The following is a 23,934-nucleotide window of genomic DNA, read 5'->3' on the forward strand; positions in this document are numbered from 1 at the left end:
GTATTCACCGTAAACTTCTGTCACTTTATGATAAATTTCAGCCGGTTTAACATTCCTCACGTTCCAAAATTTAATCACGGCGCAAATCTCACAGTCAGCGGGAGAACTAATTATCTTAAACATTTTGAATGTGCACAGCAAACTAAAAACACAACATAGAGCAAACAAAATGGCAATAATTGAAAGTCAGTGAACAAGAAAGACTAGTGCACATGCGCGGGACGCCTACCACAGCGCTGGAATGAAACGGTACTTAGTTTCCGAATATGCTACGTATAAGACATCTTATGATTTAAATGCATTTTTATTTAAATTAAAAAGCCAGAAAAAAATATTTTTAAGATCTGCATTTATTGTATTTCAATCAATTGGTTTGCTACTCAGTCAAAGAAAGATTACATTTGACAGTAAAATATCTACGCTTTACTGAATGCCATCACCAAATGCATATAGATAATAAGTATTCTATTTGTGGCAGTGTCAATATATTGTTTTCAAATAGCGAAATCTGTAGATTAAAATTGAAAAGTAAACATCTTAACATTAAATTCCTCAGTTTCTTAAACAAAAAATTGTTACCTTTGTATAAAATACAAAATAAATCAAAAACATAGTTAATATTCGGACTTCAAGGTGCCCATATTTGAGTGGAGGATTATTGTGTATTAAAAATTCAGTGGCTCAATTCGTCGTCATTTTTCCGCAATGTGAAGAACATACTTACACACATACATACAGAGATTATTTATTTATTTTTTTAAATAAGACTTTGTAATAACATTTCGTGGCAACAACTTGAAAACCAATTTAGACACAAAAGTGTTACGGACAAAAAGTGACTTTTCAGACTAATGGCACTTCTGAATGATTTCATGCAAAGAGGCCAAGTATGCTTTGAGGTAAAGCATGACCCATCTTTATAGCTATTGTACTCACCAAGAAGATACCACAAATTGTCTTGAAGATACCATAGATTGTCTCTTTTCTAATAAAATCAAGAATTATCTGCATTTATTTGATTTCCAAAAGATTACTTCCCTGCAGCATGGAATAAAAAATAAAATACTAAAGGGAGAAATATATAATGCTTTTAATCTACCCAAAAATATATACATATTTTCAGGAGCATGTTACCTAGGGTGGAACCTGTTAAAAACGAAAAACTCAAAATAATTAAACAAGCATAGTTTAGAAGATACATGTTAAAGAGGCAGTGTATTTAACAATTTTCTATGCAAAAAAATAGATTTTTAGAACTTTATTTCCTTTACAAAAAATATGTACACTTAGTAGTAAAAAAAATACAGTTTGCAAAACGAGAAATTAGAAGACTAGGTCAAAGTTAAATATTCCAGAGAATAAGGTATTTATATGAAATTTTCAATTTGGGGATTAATATTAAGCAGATTAAGAATTTAAAGTAGAAACAAAATATGAAATTGATTTTCATAAAAAAGAAAAAGTATATAATTCTCATAAAAAAACCTCACTACTAAAAGAATAAAACCTCACTATTAAAAAAATAAGATGGATGACTTATTAATGCCAAGTACTAGTTTTGAATATTTTTTATTAATAGTAATTAGTTTTGTTTTTAGTAGCAGTTCCAATAACAGAGTAAATGACAAAGAATTTAAGATGATATTTATGAAGAAAAAGGAGATTCTATCCAGAAAGAGCAGTGTAACTAATTTAATCATTAATGCAAACTGTAAATATAATGCTTAGACTCATCAGCAAAATCCCCCAAAGCAAGTCAAAGGATTTTCTTGTATTTTTGCTGAAAAGTATGGTAAAACATTATTCATAAATGTCTAACTTTAATTTGCCATGTAAACAATAATATTAAGTAGACATACAGAATGACAAGAAATATTGTTCAAGCTTTGTATAACACCAAATGATAATGATTACACTAAAATGATTTTCCTTCACAAAAGTACAGCAAAATGCAATTATACAAATATTTGGCATGATTAAGAGTCATATGAATTAAGTCAGAACAAGTATACAGATTTAAACCACAAATAAAGCATGAAATAAACTTGACTACATTCAAATCCCCCTTTCTTTTTGCAACTAAAAGTGTTTCATTGTGGAATAGCTTCTCTCTTAAGCTTTGAAAACATATCTAAAGATTCACTGGAAAAGAAAATATATTATGAATATGCAATATGCATATATGTATTAATCTTCAGAAGGTTAACCTTCATACCCTATACACTGTATCTAATAAAATAAGTTTATGGTTCTACATTAATCATTGCAAAGCTTATAAAGAAATGAAATAAATAAAAAGAAATATAATAAAAAAAATTTAAATTGTAATAAATTATAAAAAGAATGCTTAAAAAGTATTCTTTCTAAGCACATTTTTTTTTTTATTATTATTATTATTTATTTAGCAAGTTGTTTACTCCTACACTTCTACAATAATAGTTATATTCAGTAAATATGGTATACAATCTTTTAAATAAAATTGAAAATTTGAAGTGATGTACTGCAGGCCAATATTATTAAATTTAAAGAATCAATATAAATACAGATTTTAATGCTATATTTCAGTCTGCACTTTATCACATTCAGAAATTTCCGGCAGTGTTTGATATCAAATAATGGTTTAGTATCACAATACTTGCTTTATTATTAGTCTTTTTACTGTACACTATTGTTACTAATCTTCATAACGTTAGAAAAAAATAACTGATATTATGCTAAAAAAATAGTCTGGAGCATTCAAATAAAATCCTCAAAATGATAAGTGTAATAATTATCAATATAAAATGGTGAATTATGTTCAATTTTAATAAGGGTCAAATTTAAATTAAAAGTTCATTTTTTATTAAACAACATATCAAATTGAATCATGCCATGTCAACAATTTTATGCAAATTATTTAAACAATTTTAATAAGGGTCAAATTTAAAGTTCATTTTTTATTAAACAACATATTAAATTGAACCATGCCATGTCAGCACGGTGACATGCTGATATCTTTAAAAACTTGTTTGCTACAATGAAGTAAAAAGAAAAAAAAAAGAGAGAGAGAACATTAATAAATCCCAAAATAATTTGCCTGAACATTAATATCAAAGCCATATAATTTTATGCAAAGAGAAAAGACATATCACAGGTCACAAATCTTATTAAGGGAAAAAATGGAAAATTTAACTATTGCTAAATGAAAAGGATTTGAAAACTGAAACAGTTATTTATGAATATGTTCTGAAATATTTCAATTTCTTCCCCATCACATACAATATTTCCAGTTACCAACCATAAAACTTCACAACCGATGAATCGTGTGTGTGTGGAATGATATTCAGTTTTATTACACTTCTGTACAATCTTAATAAAAATTTTTTCACGATAAGTCAATAAATACAATCACTAAGTTTAGTTAAAAAAAAAAAAAAAAAAAGAGATTTTGCATAACATAGAATTTTTCACTAAAGGCGTGACTTGGTATCAAATGTACTGTGACTGCCACTAGCTTGCCTTATATCCCACGGCAGATGAAACATTCGTGCAGGAAGTTCAACACAATGAGTTGAATCAAAATCAATCATATGCTTATCAGCCTGTAAAGTTAAAAAAAGAGAGAGAAAGAGAACAATAAATATTAAATCAACACACTGATAATGTCTGAAAAAAATGTTGAATGCTTTAAATTTTGATTGAAAAGCATCCATCAAAAGAAAAAAATCTTCATTAGGGAAAAGCAACCAAATGATTTTGCACACAGAATAGATATATAATGTATGGCATTAAAAACAAATATATTTTGTTAATTAAAATGCTGTGGCAAATAATATACACTAGTGTGCAAAATTAAGAGAATTTTAAAATTACGTCTGTTTTTTACAAAAAATATTGAACCAAAGGTACTAATGCCACCAAAGAATTAATGCAAATATTCAGAGTTGAACACCACATATATATCATGTGCTCATCTGTGGAGCTATGTGGAGGGAATATAAGTGCACAAGGATTTTTTGATGATTTGTGTGCTTGTATTTCTTCACAAAATTTGTGGTGTTTTTCCCAAGACTTGGGTAAATTTTATAAGGTATCAGGTAAAATGAGCAGTCCCGAACATATGCATGATGAATATGGAATACATATGAAGCATATAAAATGAGATAAAGAACTTTCAGTACACTGGAAGCAGGCCAATCAAAAGCATAGGTAGCTACAGAGCTCAATATAATGACCAGAGTCTCGCTTACTTCAGCACACGAGAGAACAGGTTTAGCATGGTGCAGACATCTTCCTTGGACCAAACTTCAGCACTGTGTATTTTTACATATGAGACAATATTTAGCTTGGACATTGATTCTTGGCATACCTGTATTTGGAGAGAGCCTGGTACATGATATCATACCTCTATTATCAGGGAAAATAATCATTACAGTGGTGGAGGTGTAATGATTTGAGCAGGCATTATGTTGGAAGCCCATACACCCTTGCATGTTTTGACAAAGGATCTCTGACCTTCATTGAACAGGTATGAGGTATACATGAGGTATGGAAAGATTTTAGAGACCTTTTCAAGGGTGCAGTTGGTCCTGGATTCTTGTTAATGAAGGACAATGCTTGTCTACATAGAGCTCAGATGGTTGATTATTCCCTAAAAAGTAACACCACCACATGGACATTTACCACACAGACTGGATTGCTATATCTCTTAACCGTATACAGCCTTCATAGGTTACTCGTGGGAGGGCAATTTCATCTTGCCGTCATCATCTGAGAAACATTCTGGAGTTGAAAACTGCCTTGTTGCAAGAGTGGTATCGACTGCCACAGGGACTCTTTATCCGCCTCCTAAACAGTATGCTGTCACATTGCACAAGCTCTCTGGCTGTGAGAGGGAATCATACCATATATTAGATTTATTTTCAGTTTGTTCTCACAATGTGAATTGTGGACATCCCTGCAGTATGATCTTCGCTGATAATCATGCATACATAATTTGGTATGAATGGTACATCTCTTTCTTTTTTATAAATAGAATTATTATAAATGTATATTTATACCAAATTTCATTGAAATCTGTCTATTAGTTTTTCATAAATTCAATATAATGTGCAAATTCTCTTAATTTTCATACAAGTGTAATTACCTATCGAATTACAGATTATATATTATAAATTATATAAAAGATATATATTATTAAAGAATAAAAATATTAAAACATGCATTTACTGCTTTCAGACCCATCATTAAGCAATTTCTTATTAATTAAATTTGCAATTATGTTTTACGAAATGGTAGCACTCTGAAACTTGCCTATTTGTGAGGCTGAACCAAAGGAAAATTAAAGAAACATGTTATGTTTCTCACATCTGCATCTACTCACATGATTAACAAATGTACAGTTGCATAAAACTATCTAATGGTAAAAAAATTTCTGAGAGATTCAGCTTAAGTATTTCTAATGTCGAAAATCCAGTTACAATACTTAATGCAGAAGTTCCACATATTGAAAGAGACGGTATAAAAAGTGAAAAAAAAAACTGTATTTTGAAACAATAAAATTACTACAGTTTTAGCCCCATTTAGAAGTAGTTTTACATCATGTATTAAACAATTTTTGGTTTCGTAAAAAATCATTCCTGCATCCCCCCTGTAACTTTACAATCTCTTTTGAATTCTTTACTGACTGAAAAATACAACAGTGACAAATTCTTATCAATACAGCATAAGATAAAAATTTTTCATTCAAATTTCTGCTTCGTCTCAATCCAGAAGTGGGACATAACATCATATGAAGTGATGCCATCCCATGAATAAAACTTTAGCATTTTCAGCTTAATATTTCCTGAAGTTTATTAAGTTGTTGGACATGGGTAGCAGGCATTAATAATTTTATCAGATTCTTCACACACAGCACCTTTTCTTTAAGTATTTATTTTTAAGATTGATGTTTGATGATTTTGGGGAGTGTAATATGGGTTTCTAATTCTGCAAACTGATTTCTTTACATTTCTGTACAAATTTTATGTTTCATCATCACAGCAATGTGAACCAAAAATTTATGCCATGTCAACAAAGTGACATGCTGATACACAATTTTCTGCAACACCACAAATGTTAAAAAACATAATACAACATGTAGCACTTTTACTTGATGAATATTACGGAGGATTTAATCTTTTCCCAATCCCCCTATATTCAGCCACACAAGAATCATTACCAGAGTGTCTTTCTGACTATTTGATGGTTGCTTTATGTAAGGTTAATTATCAACTGTTATTTCTTTTGAATTTTGAGGCTTTCATGGAGGAAGTATAATTTCATCTAAATTCCTTCTATTAACAGAATGAATACTGCAATATGTTTCAACAGTGCTGCTGTATTTGTTAAGCATTAGAAATAAAAATCTGATAACAGAAAAATAATAATAATAATGCTGTCTATCAATGGCAACTTGTCTGAAAACAATATAATAAACTTCAATAGCCTTAATTATTGACATAAAAATTTTATATGCAATCCTGTTGTACAATAATACCCCAAAGTTATCTGGTAATGCATTTCTAGAGCAATAACAGAAGTCGAGATAAGTGTTTCCCCACAAGCAAAGCTAAAGTAAGCAGAGCCCCATTATGAAATTTAATTTCATCGAGTGAGTAAATAAAATTAAGATTCCATACATTTGGTCTTAATAAAAATTTTAATTCAAACAAAGCTCACAATAAAATTTACTAATATTTTAAATGTCCACAATTTAGTAAACTGTAAAATTACATGATAAAATTGTGATGACAGTCTTGACAAATTGAAGAAAACCTATAATAAAGCTTAACCCTCTGGGCGGCCAGGGTTTTCTCTAAGAAAGCACAAATTTCCCAAAACTACTACGAGAACAAATTATTTTTTGATTTTAATGCAAAATTTAATCCTGGTATTTCATACCAGGATTTGTTTTCTTTTGATATATTGCCTTAATTTCGTTGACATATTTTAATATGCGCGTATATATACATTCTTACAGATATCACAATAAATATTCCAGGCCATATATATATACGGTATATATATACGGTCTTGCCGATTAGAGGGTTAAACTAAAAAACACCTCACTTTTTTGTGGTCCTCCTGGGAGGGGGAGGGGGACAAAACTTTTTTTTTTTTTTTTTTCTCTCTTTTCATTGGTGTATTCACTACTCATCCAAATCGGTGAATTCAGCAATTTTCATTTCAAGTTCAATTAAGATTTACTTTTCACTTAATTTTGAAACATCATACAGATTATTCAATAATGCTTTGAAACAAGTTTTTCATTCTACAACATGCTCAGCATCACAGCCCAAATTAAATTTGCCTCCTATTATGACTTCACCTACTAGAAATAGGATCTACTGTAGAACTCATCTTCCTCTGAACAGGAAAAGTGCATAAGTGCATTTTTTATTTTCCTTTATTATTATTTTCCCTCCCATAAATAAGTACCTTATGTACTCTACCTCATAAATACGTACATGCAAAATATCGGTCTTTCCAAAAATCCTTTGCTATCAATTCTGCATTGTTTCTTATGGCTAAACTTAAACTAATAAAAGAATGTTGGTGAATTATGCTTTCAATGCCTTCATTCATTGTTTTCTCCATACAAGACAAATAATGTTCTCATTATTGTATTAACATTTTGAACTCCTATTAGTGCCAAAACTATTATTACTCATTATTATCACTGGGCTATTATTGCATTAAAATAAAAAGAATTATTTATTCAACATAAAAAATTAATAATGTTTGTCATTTAATGTGCCACCTTTCATATTTAGACCCCTGAATGACTTGGCTCCTCCTATTCAATCAAGGATTTATTGCCAGATTATACAGATATACATTTTCGTTAACACGTTCATGCTTTTCGCTGTAAGACGGTGCTCAAATTCATGCTTCACTTCATCTGGCAGACAATACTATTGTTTTTTCAGACACTGTATATGCAAGTGTTTGTGCGCAAGTTGTGTAACTTGGGCCATTTTTTCATTCTGATTTTTTTATTTCTTCCAGTAGGTGTAACTGAAAAGGTAGTTAGCATCCCCCACATAAATAATAGATAACACAGGTATGGAAATAAGTGATTTGTCTGATCATACAAATGAAAGAAAAATAGAACAATAGAAATCAATCTCATATACAGTGTATAAATAACAGCTTTTATTTGTGCTGATACCAAAAGCTTTAAATAATAAAAGTATGCTAAATGAAATTCATATAATTATTTGATGTTACTAAATAATGCATCCTTCCACACACACTAACATACACATACACATCTTTAACACATGCACTTGCAAAGATCTGGTAAGTGTTACATAAATTATTATTTAAAAAAATTTTTTTACGTGATTTTAAAAAATAAACTTTACATATTTACAAAGATTCACTATTGCATTGAAATGCTTTTTTAATGACAGTTTTGATTTTAAACACTCTGGTGTAAAAAATGCATGAATTTGTCAACTTTCATGCAATTTATATAAAAGTAATCAAATAAATGCTAACTTACGAGATATAAAGCTAATTGCACTTTCAGATCTGCAGGAAGACTATCACCTATTGAAAACAGAAAAATAAATCACATCAAATTAAATAAATAATTTTAAAAAGACAGCTTTTATTTATTCATGTCGTACATGCACAATATATTTAAAACACAATACAATACAAAATCCTAAATCTGGACATCCAATATCAAGAATGATCAAAAATCTGTACCTCTGGATATCAACAACTTTTTTTTAAGCTTTAGTCTTGCACATTTTATATTTTTTCATAATAAAACATATGGAGAGTTTGTTTCTTCATTTCACTTCGGCATGCTTATTAGCATTTATTATTTTGTTTATTTTTCAGAATAAAAATATTTTTGAAGTTTTCAAATTGGAAAGTAATACCACTCTAAATTACGGCAAGAGAAAATATGTTTCATTTAAATGTTATTTCTTAAATATAATTTTAATACATTATCAATGTTGTTATGTTCGTAAAAAAGAAAAAAAAATCGGCAAAAAATTCACGAAGCTCAAAACTTTTTTTTTTTTTTTTTTTTTTTTTTTTTACAAACTCATCCTGAAATCTATATATATAAATCACCGACCTTTTACTGATTTTGGCCAATATTAAGGTCGTTTAACGACCAAAAACTGTTTCTAGAAAAACCTAAAAACTCTTAGGTATTTTTAAGCCATAAAACTCTGCTTATATTATTCACAATTTTTAAAGAACATTTACTAATTAACCTACATATATTCTTATTAGAACTTTAAGGATTAAATACCAATTCAATTACTCTGTACCTATTGATTTTTTATCTATACATATAATAAAAGAGTCTGTCTGTGTGTGTGTCTTTTATTCGTGCTGTGCATAAGCTAATAGACCCACGGCTATGAAATTTGGTACATATGTGTATCTATTGTAACAAGAGCCAGTGCACCTCAAAGCGATTTTTTCGAAATTCGAATTTTTTTAATTTTATGTTTTGTGACGAAATCGCATCATTTTGAGACATAATGGGCTATAGAAAAGCGAGATTTTACTCTACACACTCCATTTTCACATTGTCATGAAACGTAGGCACTCAGCTATTTTACGAACTTAAAATAAATTTTATGTTTCAATAAATCGATTAAATACGAATTTATTTAAAAAAGTGAGCTTAACACCTTTTCAACGGGATTTTTTCTAAAAACGTTTATTTAAAAAAATGTACAGTTTATTTTTCTTTGATTTTCGGACACATTAAACTTTCATCCTTGCGACTTCTTTTACAAAAAGAATTTTGGAAAAATGATACTATTTTGTATTTTTAAATTTTTTAAATGAAGCTTCCGAGTACACTTCTCACATCTTTAAAAATGTGATTTTGGCAACAATTTTCCTTTCTCATTGTTGTTGATAGGTTTTTGATGAAATCGCATCATTTTGAATAGTTTCATTCTTTTAGAAATATGGGTGTGGCAACAATTTTTCATCATATTTCTTATGTAATTGTTTTTAAGAGATTAGCATATTTCATTGTCATTTTTACTTCCTTGTACGAAGTAAAAAGGAAGTATTTAAATCGTGAAAAGTTTCAGGCAGCATATTTCAACAAAAATATCAATTTTGACCGCTTTCGAACAAAATTTAATGATGTTTTTGTATGATATCTGTATGTAAAGACAAAATAAAAGACTCTTTTCCTCCAAAAAAAATTACAAAATTGCTTTAAAATGAATTCTGAAGAGAATTTTTCATGGCGTCTGTACGAACGTATCTCACATTACTCAAAAATGAGTAGCCTCAGAACGTTGAAATTTTGTATATAGGACTGCTATAACATGTAGATGTGCACCTCGTATTTTGGTTGCAATCAGCCGCACCAAACGCATATAAATATATTCATATATATATCCACTCTGTTACCCAGCTCAGTGACCTCAGTTTCTCTACTCTTATGTATTTGTAAATTGTACATTTTTGGTTTTAAAAATGATTGAATTATGTTGTTCTTATCTTCCGTTTAAGGTTTTTATGCCTTTAGTAAATCTGTATGCAATATTTTTAGAATTATCAAGAATTTTAAAGTTGTTTAAGTGACACTAAACCTAATAATGTTTTTGATGGCGGCCGGTGCTTGTTTACATTTGAAACAGCAGAATAGTGGATTTGTTGCCAATCTAGAGAAACTTAGCTTCGCAACAACAAAGATAACGCCTTCATTTACTAGTGCGAATTAAATCATGCTTAATTCTTTCTGGAATTTTTTTGAGGAAATAAGTGTTTAAGATTTACTTCATAATTTTTAATACAGATATTTGGACTTTTTATGTATTTTTGCCTCTTCGCGAAGTGAGAACTGAATTAGTTGAATGAGAAGTACTCAATCGTCTGTGAAAAACTGTTTCTTTTTTGTTTTGTTTGCTTAATTTCTTTTATACGTTGTTCTAGATTTATTATAGTATTTGAATAGAACATGTGTCAATGATTAGATAATTCTTTAAATGATATAAAGTTTGTGCATTCTGAGTTTATAATATGAACGAAATAAAATACTGTTAAGTGAACCTAGCGCCAGAGTGTCGCTATGGTAAAGAAATAGAGTCAATTTTAAAGAAATCATTTATTCTATTGTGGTTTATGTCCTGTCGGTAAAGTAGATTTAATTCAATCCAATAAGTTTAAATGAAATGCAAGAAAAAATGCGTATAATTTAATATTTCGTACAAGGAAGTCATGTGGTGTACACATCACATTTTTTTATATATATAATACATTTTTATTGAATTTTTTGATAAAGTTGTTCTGAATAGTAATATTCTGTGCAGTTTTTAAATTTAATGTTTGGTGTTCCCTTCAGGCATTTTTCCGGTACATTTAAAAGCCAGACGAAGGCTGGCCGCATAGCGGCTATTGTTAAATATTCTAAAAAATAAGAATTTTAAATACAAATCTAAATTGACAAATTTAACTCAAAAAGCACAAAAACATTTAAAAAAATTAAGGATACTGAGTTACTTTTTCTTTTTAACTTACTGTTGCATGTATATAAGCCATAATAGTAGACTGAATGCACATAGAACTGATGACAGTTGATAACATTTATTTTTACCAAAACACACATTTTACAGTTCTGGAACTTACCACAAAAATACTTCTTGGTATCACAGAGCACAATCACTAGTTACACTCCAGGCTACTAAGATAGCTAAATAAAATGCAATGCAAAGTGCATCTAAAAGGTTAAGCTCTCACGGATATCCCAATACTCCAAATTCAACTCTGAACTAACAACTGTCCTCTTGTGAAACGGTGTTTGTAACTGAGTAAACCCTACCCCGAACCGAAAAGTACAAATGTTCGAAATAGTATTTCAGCTAACTATTATAGATTATATTCACAAGATTGATTATATTAAAATTACATATATAACTTTATATTAATATTACTGTGATAGTTTGATGAACATCATGCATGCACACTTTTAGCTAAATGGCACCCACCTCATTGTTTTTGCCTCTCTCTCACAAGACACAGAGTTGAGGTTATAGAATAGAAGAGAATGTTTTATGATAATAGATGTTGCACACTGTATGCCAGTGGAGTATTATGTTATTAGCTTTGAACTAACAACTACCAAAAAAATGATACTCTCCCAGTCTTATACCATTTTCCTCTGGCTACCGAGAAATCTCTAGTACCTTCCACTTCTCGAAATTGCTATAATGTATATGATGGTCATATATGGTTACAAATTGCAGTTATTCAGTTATTACAATACCTATTGCAGTAATACAGGGACTAGACCAAAAGATTGCCAATACCATTGTCAGTTTGGCAATATCTCGCCAAATCAGCAAGATAAGCATTTACTCGTTGCTAAACAGGCTTGCCCCTATATTCTTATTTTTCTGGCACACCATCATTTCTTTCAAGTATTTCATGTTATATACAAAACATACTATAGTTTCACATATAATTTCACTAAAATTATTTACATATATACAAAATTCGTAATTCCACTTTAGAACAAATTATCTCTTACAGAAAAATCGATTAAAGCTTTACAAAGTATTAATATGATAATTTTTGTCATCATTTTTCCTAAATACAAGTCTTTCTGCCTTACTATTCAGAGACAGATTAAATCACCTTTTTTATATTTAACTACATTTCATGAAGCTCCCTACATTTTCATTGCATCGTAGCTGAGCAAGGATGCTAGACAAACTGAACAAATAAGTAAAATTAATAAGCAGTTAATTTTGTAGAAATGGAAATTAACCTTAAAAATATTTCTATATTTAATAGCAAATAAAATCTTAACATACCAATTTGTAAAGGAAATTCACAACCATTTTCCTCTATATAGGATGCTAGAGAAGCAATACAAAGTTCTTCCTCAATTCCTTGTTGAGACCAAACAATAGCTTAAATTCATAACAGAAAATTTATTATTGAACATTTGGCCAAAATACAATATTAGACAATAAATACTTATTTGAAAAATATCTGAAAACACAGGTAAAAAATTCAGAATATTAATTTATCTTAATATATATTTACTAAAAATATTTTTATAACTGAGTTTAAGAACATCGCTGCACAGATGTTAGTCATAATGAAAAACCTCCTCTCATGTGCTCCCAATAATTCTAGTATCACTGTGTGACACTAGAATCACAGAGTACAAAAATTGCATACTCGTTCATAAATTTAATGAATAACCAGACAAATAAATATATTTAAGAAAAATAAATTTGGGCATTTTGTTAAGATAATGCAGTATATCAAAACTGCATAAATGATAGCAAGTGAAAAAGTTACATAAATAATACAATTTTACGCGTACCAGTATTTAAAATAAAAAATTCAATTAGCTGTCTGAATAATAAAAGATGCAAAAAGAACAAAAATCGACTAAAACTGTAAGCTAAAAGATTCATCTCCTTATGAACTATAAAAGGAATTTTAATGGAAACTTAAAAGTTATACTTTAGGTGGCTTCAATTTTATAATCCCTATACTTCTTAGATTTTAACAGCAGCATAATTTCCCATTGTTGGGAAATTTGCATTTCTCGCTTGTGGCTGTGCAGTACTGGAGACAAGAAAAATTCAGAGCTACATAGTCCACGGTAAAAGTCAATAAAGTGTTTCTGTCTCTGTGCATGAGAAAGGAGCTTTCAAAGATTATAATGGAAAAAGGAATCTAGCCAAATGTTCTGAATAGCATCACTGGAATTGTTGCTGCCAACTATCTGCAAACATACCATTCAAGTTAATCAGCCATTATTTATGCTTCTATTCTTCTTCACATTATGTTTATTCCTTACATGTCACACTGACATATCCAGTTCATCAGTTTTGTAAAGCTCAAGGAAAATACCCATTGAAGTTTAACTTACTGCAAATATGCTTTTTTGGTAAGGAATAAAGTTTCACAATATGTCAAAACTCTCAGCTTCATCACCAAACTAAAATTCAATACATATTACATAACTAGTCTTTATATATCAAGAAGGATTGCAAATTTTTCGCAGAGGAATGCAGCACACAAATGTTGAATCATTTACAATTTCTTATGCATAATTTTACATTATTATTATATAGTGATAACAATCACTAATCACTGCAGTAAAAGGCATCAATTTTATGATGAGAAATTTTTTTTAATTCAAATATATTAAGCATGTTTACTATAAATATATAAGGCACAATTTCTTTCTCAAACTTGAATGAATTTAATTTGATAGTGTATACATATAACTGTAATCTGAATTCTACCAACTAGAAATAGAATTGAGATTAAGTTAGTTATTCAATTATGAAAAGCACTGAAAGGCTATCTGCAAAGAGATTTACTGATATGTTAGATGTCTTAATGATTGAGATTACATCCCAAATATGTTGATGAGATTAATTTTTACATTTTTTCAATGCTAAAGAACATATCAGAATCAGTATGCACTAAACAAAACTATTTACAGCTATTGTAAACTATAATAATTTATAAAATTTAATTTTTGTTTGACATTAATCACAAACAAAAGCTAAGTGCATCTTGGGAGATGTATGATGTAATCTCAATGGTTTCGGAAAGGTTTGTGGGAGGGGAAAGGCTTAAAAAAAAAAAAAAAAAAAAACTGTCTTAAAATTTATATGTCACTACAGCTGACATTTATATGTCAATAAGTATTATTTTCAATAAAGTTTTTTTAAACAACTTGAATGCATAAAATCATTGACCATACTTACTCTGGTGGGCCTTGTCTCCAGATACCCATTCTCTGACAGCCCATAAAGTATCATTATTAACTAATTTTGGATACCTGTAGAATAAGGAACTACAATTATGAAGTAAGAAACAAACAGAAGATAAAATTTCTACAAGGGCGGGGAATACAATTATCACAAGCAAATAGAATTTAAATGCTAAGTCTAAAACATACTTATGTTGAACCATAGTTATAAGTAACAAGAATAATAATTCAAAAATATATCAACATTATCATGGTTAATATAATTTTATTTTTCTTTAAAATACTAAATAAAGACCATGTAAAAACTTCACCTTGTCTGTAAGAGTTTTATAAGAAGTTCATTTCCTCTATTAGTCTGAATGGATCTAGAAGGCCTAGAAATAACAGATAAATATTTTAAAAGCAGACACAGTAACTAAATAAGAAGAACTATTTTAGAGTACATATGAAAAATGAATAATTAAAAGAATAATTATTTAAGATTTCTTCTTCGTTATAATGGAACCCGAAATACTGACATTTTAAACTAATTTTAAAAATTGTAAAAAAATTTCATATATCAAAACAATATAACTGACCTAATATTCAAAACGTTATAGCTCTAAAACTGTCAAAAGTGCAGGAAAGTTGATTTTAATTATACAGTAATGATAAAAAGAAATTTAATGCACAAACTGATACCTGGAATGCAACAACTTTAAACTTTGATGTATAAGTACATAGCTCAGAATCGTTTACTTATTAATAGCCTATCTAAATATTTCTTTCCATTCTGAATTTAGTTCTAAAGTAATTATAAAGAATTTTCATTTCATTCCCTTTTTTTTAATAAAGCTTCACCCAAAATGCTTATATTAATAAAATTTAATTATTTACAGTAATTTTTATTCATAATGATATTTTTGCTATAGTTTGACCTTTTTCGCATAGACGTGCTGTACACAAAAGCACACTTTGTAATTACAGAAACTGTTTATTCAATAATATTACTTACCAGACAGAAAAACCATTATGGAACTACATTAGCTAACTACTTCTTATAATTTAGTTACATTAAGCTTTCAAGAATGCAAAACAACTTAGTTTTATGTGAGGACAACTACAGTGTACTTTGGATTATTCATGAGTGGCACACACTTGACTCTGAACGGGAAAGTGCATAAAAAACAAATACATGGAAATCCGAGTATGGAGAAAGATTTGTCTTAACATAGAACTCAGAGATTTATGTAATTGTGAAGAACCTGAAGTCATAACTAAAGTTGTACGACAAAAAATTTGAAAGTATAAAATTTTTCAAAACTGTCAATCTGGAAAACGTCAACGACTAGTTCGATAACGATTCGACTGAGGTGGTCTTTCAATGTGCAGATATCGATTCAAGTATCATAACAGCAGAAGAGACAGCAAGTAATATTGAAAATACAAATGAAGAAGATACTGACAGTTACGTCAGTCCTAAGACAGCAATGACTTCTGTTGAAACTCTATTGGACTTTGTAGACAAAATGGGATTTGAATACAAAGACAAAATAGCACTTCAAAAAATATGCGGTCAAATTCGATAAGTATTTAAATGCTCTCAAAAATAAAGATCATAGTTTTTTTTTTTTTAAAGAAATACACACATATATATATTATGCATAAAAACTTGTAGTTGGGATTTTCTGTGGTTTAGAATTATTCGTGAGCTGCTTATATGTCATTAACCCAAGAAATCGACAGCATACTGCGATCATAATGTAAATATTGGATCAATAAAGACAGGTAAAGTAAATGAATTAATGTCAAAATTAAAATAGAGATATAACAGCCTAGAATATAATTATGACTGTAAGTTAATTGCTGATCAATGAATAAATGTGTATATTTCCCCGCCTGTTACCGTGTACACGAAAGCCAGCATTTTTTCTAAAATACCTAGATATTTTATAGACTGCCAAACACTGCCTGGCACTGTATGAAAAGACATTCCTAGACATTCAGTAGAATGCCAAATGACAAACCAAAGTATGAAATACATTTCTGATTCATTTTGAATATCCATAAATGTAATGTATTCATACATTATCTACACATTTAATATTCATTCATTGCAGATTTTGTGCATTTTCTTACATTGTTTTCTTTAATAAGAAAGGCATAAATTTTGTTTTTAATTTTTCTTTACGTATTTTAAATAAAAGTTTCTTAATGACACTCTTTCATCATTTCTTCAAAATAACATTTCTATTCTTGAGAAATACAAGTCTTTTAAATAATAGCCTTATTGTGACCTTTCCTCATAAATTGCCTTTCTATAGAATACCTAGGGAAAGTATAAAACAATTCTCATATTTCATACTTTGTCTAAAAATGTCATGCAAACTATAAAATACCTAGAGAAAGTATATAATAATTACAGTTTAAACGTTCTAAAAAACAAAATAAAATTATTGATTTAAAAAAAATAAACACATACAACATGCAATGAAAACTGAATATTTGGATTATATGCGTTTTTCAATTATCTATGACCAGCTTCTCTAGCATTAGACCAGATAATTGAGAGTACTCTGCATTTGAAAACTTATCTTATGTGCAAAATTATTTACAGGGGAAAAAATCTTTTTTATTTCAAATTAAAAATGTATTTAATTAGGAAAAACAATAAATCAAAAATACAGGAATTTCTCAAAACACTGACCTTGTGGATATAATTTCATCTTTTGTCCTGCGAATTAGTAATACTGGACCATTATATCTTAAAAGAAAAAATAAGTTATGATATAAATACAGTATTACACATGCTATTTAAAATTAATGTAAATAATCATACATTGTTATTTCTGTATAATGATCATAATGTGTATCTAAAAAACTTACTTGCTCAATTGTTCTGCATTATTCAAATCCATATAATCTCTAATTGTTCTTACAACCAAAGGCTCTGAAAATTGTGAATTACATGCACATTAATTACCATTATATAACTGTTAAAGATAAAATTTCCTTTGGGAGAATATGGATATTCAGAAAGCTAGATATGCTCAAGAATTACCAGCATTTTAAGATGTGATAGCAAATTCTGTATCTAAAACTAATATTTTTTATATAATTATAGAATGATTAAAACAGCATTATATAAATACTTATAAAATTAAATAACATGTCTAAAAATTAAGTACACTTAAAAAAGTAAAGCAAAAATATGTTATTCAATTTTGAATTTTAATTAATAAAATTTTATTTTACTGAAATCTTCTCTTCAAGGCTAAAGTAACTTAGCAATGGTGATATTATACACATTATTATACACATATAACAATGGTGATATTATACACATATAACTTCAAAATATTTAAGTTAAGATTATAATAGATATTATAATTTTTTTCAAGATAAAAAAGATATATAAAATTTAAAATATGCATAGAGTGCTTATTTTGTACAAAAAATATCAAAGCCATTTACATTCGTGCTCGCTACAAACATGTAATTATGATGCAGATAATGTTGTTAAGTAAATACAAGGATGAGAAGATTTTACTATAATCATTATTATTCCTTTAACTCTCATTTAACTTGACATTCAATAAATAATAACTTGATAATAACTTTTTTTACAGTTTTCCATTTAAATTTTTTACAAAGCACACATAAAAAATAATTAAAACTCTTACTCCAACTAGGTGGCATTCGGGCTACAGCTAAAGCAACTAAGTCATCAAATGTAGCATCTAGAACCTATGGAAGTGAGAAAAACATATAATTTTTATAAATAATATAAAACATATAATTAGTTAAAGTATACTTAAAAGTTTTACATTAAGAGTGGGTGAGTACTTTTAACAGCGGGCCAAAAGTTTTTTAGTTGCATCATGCACGCAAAACTATGATGATCTTTAGGAGTGCCCTCATTTTTTTGGGGGGTGAGGGATACCATTTCCCAGTAGACATCTTTAAAAAATACATATATGCAAAAATGAGACCTGTTCCTCTAGGTCATCAAAAGACACATATCTGTTTCATTTGCATATATAAATTCAAAGATGAAATGTATTTTAAGAAGCTCCCTTTTCTGATCAGCTTTTTAATCCCAATGATATTCACGCGCCAATTTTTAATTTCTAAATAAAAGTTCCCAGAAATAATATGACTACATTCTTTGACAGATACATATATTTTCTAGCATATCTACTGTTCTCAACCTTAGTTGATCACTAGTATAACTGTGCGTATATTTCCCATATACACAGCAAGAATAAACATGGACTCACACTATTGATTTTGTTAGTTTACATATAAAAATTTGGTGGGAAAAAGATGAAACTGTCATTGCACAGGATTTCATAACAGGCCATATTAAGCAACCAAAAGGGCTGCATTCAGCCCCACCAGCTGGGCTTTGCCCACCCCTACATTACATATGACTATTACGATTAATAATAAATAAGTAAAACACTTACTAAACCTTTAATATCAGGATAATTCATAGCAGCCCATGTGGCACTAAAGCCACCAATAGACCATGCATAAATTACAATATTTTCTATATTAAAACCCAGCTTTGATGTAGCAAATTGCATTACAACATCTATGGCATTCAGTTCTTGATCTGGATATGGTGTACCCTACAAAGAAAATATATTGCTAATTAAAACTTACAGCACCAATCTAAATTTGATAAAAATTATCTTTAGAAAATAAAACAGTTTATTCAAAATATTAATTAACTGACATCATTACAACATGATACTTTTCCTTATACATATTTTGAGATCTAAGATGTTCAATATTAATGATACCCACTTATTTTCATATTCAAAGAGTTACATTATTATTATTATTTTATAATATTTTCATTTCATTATATCACTTCTTTATAAGTGCTAAAGTACTTAACTTTACAATCATTTCATGTCCACTTCTCTAACACAAAAACACATCCAGTGAAGATTATTAAAATTAAATTTCTTTTATAATTGACATAATTCATCATAACAAGGCAAAGATATGGAATAGCTGAATAAAATTACTGTAAGAGCTGCTAATATTTTGCTCTGGACTAAGATTTCTTTTTGTAATTTTAAAGCATATTTGAAAGAAAAATATTCTACCAAACATATTCAGAATATCTCTGAGATAATATCTAATTACGAAAAATAAAGATAGTTACATTAGTACATAAAAATATTTTATATGCACCAAAACACTTGATTTTTCAAAATCTGAATAAAATAAATTTGTTTGAGATAATAAGTATTTATTTACTCATTTACTGAAATAATTCATCAATATACATAGTCTAATGCTCTATCAAGCTTTTCTATGCTATTTCACTTTCACATTTTACTTGCTCTTCTTGAGTCACTACATCAAGGATATTTGATTGGATAAAATCATATATCCTTTATTCTACTTGTTCTTTACAAATTCCATATTATTTTCACTTACAACACCAGAAATAATTTCAGAAGTACCAGATCCTACTACCATTCGATAGCCAAATCTCCCTACTTTATAACATTAGAAACCAGTCTTTTTCCAGCTATGAATTAAACTTGAAGTTTTAATTTCATTTAGAGAAATTATATTTGTCGCCACACAAGTCACAAGTTTTTCACATATAAGAACCAGTATTGTAATCTCATGTTTAGAATGACGCATGATTAATAAAAAAATCAAACAGGTGGATGTACAATGTAATCTACAATGTAAGGTGATATGGATATGTGCATTAGTCATCAATAAAGCTTTGTATTGCCACACTGTAGAGTATTAGATATTCATGTTTCCAATTTAATCAGAAAACTCTTTGATATCAAAGAAGTGTATAATCACCATATTTGTTATTTGGATTTAATTTTTAAAAAAAAGGGATCTAAAAGAAATGTGTTGCTAATATCCAAATTAAAATATTTTTATCTAACATGGCAGTGTTTTGTTGCTAAGCATATAAGGTATTTCTCCCGCCTTCTTGGCATGCCTTCGTAGTGTGGTGGCCTGCACGCTGGGTGCATATTCCAGAGGTCTGCGGTTCGATTCCTGGCGAAGGCGCTTGCTTATTTTTCACCTTGCCTGCTTCCAAAAATACCTAATGATTCTACAAGCAAAGTGCAAGATATTCCATTTTTTTTTTGCCAGATTTATTCTATGATTAATTAAGAAAAAAAAAATATTTGAAAGCAATAAACACATGTTTATTTCAATTATTATTAATTACTAACTAGAGCAGTGAAATTACATAAATTGGATTAATTAAAACATCTATATATAAAGATACATAAAAAGAAGACTGTCTGTCAGTGTGTTGTTATACAAATCTACAGTTTAATTACAATCTTGATGAAATTTCGAGCATTTCACATTCAAAACAAGGTCACTGTCTAGGTAAGATAAAAAAAAAAAAAAAAAAAACATACAATGTTGCCGTCTAGCTAAGCTATCAATACATTTGAATTTTATTAAGGACCGAATTTTAACAGCAGGTTTTTCCTTGTTTTTAAATAGCTAGAATTTAACTCTATGCTATACTGGTTATAACAGAGATTAGAAAAAGTCTTAAAAATGATGGAGTATATTAAAACCCAAACAGGATTAAATTTCCTAATTTAGGATGACACAGGTCCTTTAGATTGAATAGTGTCTTTAAAAAAAAAAAAAAAAAAAAAAAAAAAAAAAAAAAAAAAAGGAGATCAAAGAATCTTTGCACTTAAACCATAAAATTCAATTCAACAGCCATATCCACTTATTTTCATATTCAATCACAAAATAATCTTAAAATCAGCATATCTTTAGAATTTCCGATACACAGTCTCGCGTGCTGGAGATAATTTCCCCCCCCCCATACAGTGATGCCATTGCTCGCTTTAAAATCGTTGAGTTTGTTAATCAAAAATTAGTGGAAGTGTTACAAAATATGAAATCGATAATAAAGCAAATTTCACATTCCAAACTAGGGCTTCTAGATGCCCATATTTGGTGAAAGATTACGTTATTCAAAATTTGATGGCTCTAGGTACCATTGTTTTATCACAATGCAAGAAACATACATACAATACACACTCTTCATTATTTAATTTCTTTAAATATAACACTGGGTGATAATATTTGGTGGCAACAATTTGAAAAGTGAACCGGCATTTACAGTTTTCAATGCAAAATGCCAAAATGAAATTAATAGCCCTCCTGGGCTAATGCCCTTTGAGCTAAAAAAAACACCCCTCAGAGTCCATGCTCTAGGATGCTTCAACATGAACACTGTGCTAACATGGCTCATCTTAGGTTCATGTCATTGTTGCATTCCAGCTATCAGTGGCAGTCATACAAGCAAGCAAAGAATTTATAATTATTTTTTATAAAAAATATCTATTAATATTTTTACACAGTTTCAACTTTGAAACTGCATCACCAATCTTAGGTTTACATCACCATTGTTACATTCCCGTTATCAGTTCTTACTAAAACCATTATATGAGGCCACGCTTTTTTTTTTTTTTTTTTTTTTTTTTTTTTTAACTTTTTCAGAATAGTACAGAACCTATAAAGCACCATCTGAATGTGCTCTCTATCAGTTTTTCATGAATATTTCAAAACAAGTGAAGAAATTACACTTGTGGATAGGAATTTTCTGAAAGCTCATTTCCAAAAAAAAAGACTTATTCGATAATAAAGCAAGTACCAGATCTTAAATAGTTACATGATGCCATGCTAGTTCTACAGTTTCATTCCAGCTTGTTAAAATTTAGCACAATTCACCTTGAACCAAAATAAGATGAAAATCACTGTCTACCTGAAATTTCAAAAAAAGCTATGAAGCCTCTTCACTCTGAGTAAAGCCTGGGGAAATGCTGGTACTTCAGCTAGGGTGGCATACTATAATTTAATGTAGTAAATACAGAGTATCACAGGCCTTCAATATAGGTCATTTTAGAGATGAGTGAGTGAGGGGGAAGAATGACTGATAAGGAACAGAGATGGATGTAGGACACTCTCATAGGGGGCCACTAGAAACACCAATAGACACCATTACCTTATGGTGAAAATATGCCTTTTAGTATTTCTTTTAAATGCTTGCCACTAAAGTGTAGAACAGGTACTTCAGTCAGTCATCAAATTCATTAAAAAGAATATCTGGTGCACTTAAATTTAGTACTTACAAATTATGCTGAGACAACTTAACAGGTATTTTTGCACTAGTGATAAGAAATCTGTTTCAGAAAAGAAAATAATTGCAAATATCTTTACAAATCGAATATACAGCAGAAAGTCTGTAATTTGGACTCGTCGGGACTTCAGCGATTCTGGATTAGGGGTTTTTTCAGATTATAGATCATGAATTTAAATCTGGTAAGATGGCATGCAGAAATTATACAATTAAAAATATGAAACCGTAATTTATGAAATAAAGAGCAATTATGATCTAAAGGGTATCAAAATTTACAAAAAAAAAAAAAAAAGCTTAATATTTATTTGTTTACTTTAGTACATTTCTAACAATGTAAGTTGTTTAAGTTGTTTCTTTTTTTTTTTTTTTTTTTTTTTTTTTTTTGCTAATACTTTCTCTATAATTTTATAAACAGACGTAATTTCTTGTTCAGTTACAAAGTTCCACTATTCAAGTCCTGTAATTGCCGTGTCGAGAATACAGACTAACTTGAAAATCGAAATTTTTTCATTTTAAATAACATTCTCTGTTACTTTCTTCACTATCGGAAGTGTGCATGGGTAAACACTTTACTGGCTTTACACGCATGTGTAGTGGACGCACGCATCAAATGCACATGCGTAAATGCATTACACGCATGCGTAACTTTGTGGCTTTGAAGTCCAGATTATTGATCATTCCGGATAATGAACGTTCGGATTAGAGACTTTGTACTGTATATCTTTCTCAAAGAACATAAAAAAATACATTAAGAATGGAAAACAAATACCAACATCCTCCTATAATTTTTAACATAATTTATTCCAGCAAAGGCTAGAATAAATTCCTACCGCATAAATTTGAGGGGGTATTTTTCAGTCAATGAATTCTAAATGACAGAGCTTTATACAAAATAACTGTAGATGAAAGTTAATTAAAATGAATATGCTTATAATATTAAAAAAATCAACAAATTGTTAATTTCTTGATATTACAAAAGTTATTAAGTCACAAAAGATAAACATATTAAAATATAAAATCT

The 23,934-nt window shown here is 29.0% G+C and overlaps 1 protein-coding gene across 2 annotated transcripts in view; it reads right to left on the minus strand.

Annotated features, from left to right (window-relative positions):
- Positions 1-727: 727 nt before the first annotated feature.
- LOC118188445 (phosphatidylserine lipase ABHD16A) overlaps positions 728-23,934 on the minus strand; it is a 69,446-nt gene continuing 46,239 nt past the window's right edge. For both annotated transcript variants that reach the window (XM_085806808.1, XM_085806809.1), the window contains 9 exons: positions 19,213-19,377; positions 18,427-18,490; positions 17,630-17,693; positions 17,451-17,507; positions 15,076-15,138; positions 14,760-14,833; positions 12,834-12,932; positions 8,528-8,574; positions 728-3,581 (listed from right to left, as the gene is read on the minus strand). In XM_085806808.1, coding sequence (XP_085662934.1) covers positions 3,450-3,581; positions 8,528-8,574; positions 12,834-12,932; positions 14,760-14,833; positions 15,076-15,138; positions 17,451-17,507; positions 17,630-17,693; positions 18,427-18,490; positions 19,213-19,377 — 765 coding nt within the window. In that variant the 3' untranslated portion in view covers positions 728-3,449. The remainder of the gene's footprint in view (positions 3,582-8,527; positions 8,575-12,833; positions 12,933-14,759; positions 14,834-15,075; positions 15,139-17,450; positions 17,508-17,629; positions 17,694-18,426; positions 18,491-19,212; positions 19,378-23,934) is intronic.

Source organism: Stegodyphus dumicola, chromosome 12, assembly GCF_044657685.1.
Source record: "Stegodyphus dumicola isolate Sdum_Otavi_A_Nest chromosome 12, ASM4465768v1".
In the NCBI taxonomy this organism is placed as follows: domain Eukaryota; kingdom Metazoa; phylum Arthropoda; class Arachnida; order Araneae; family Eresidae; genus Stegodyphus; species Stegodyphus dumicola.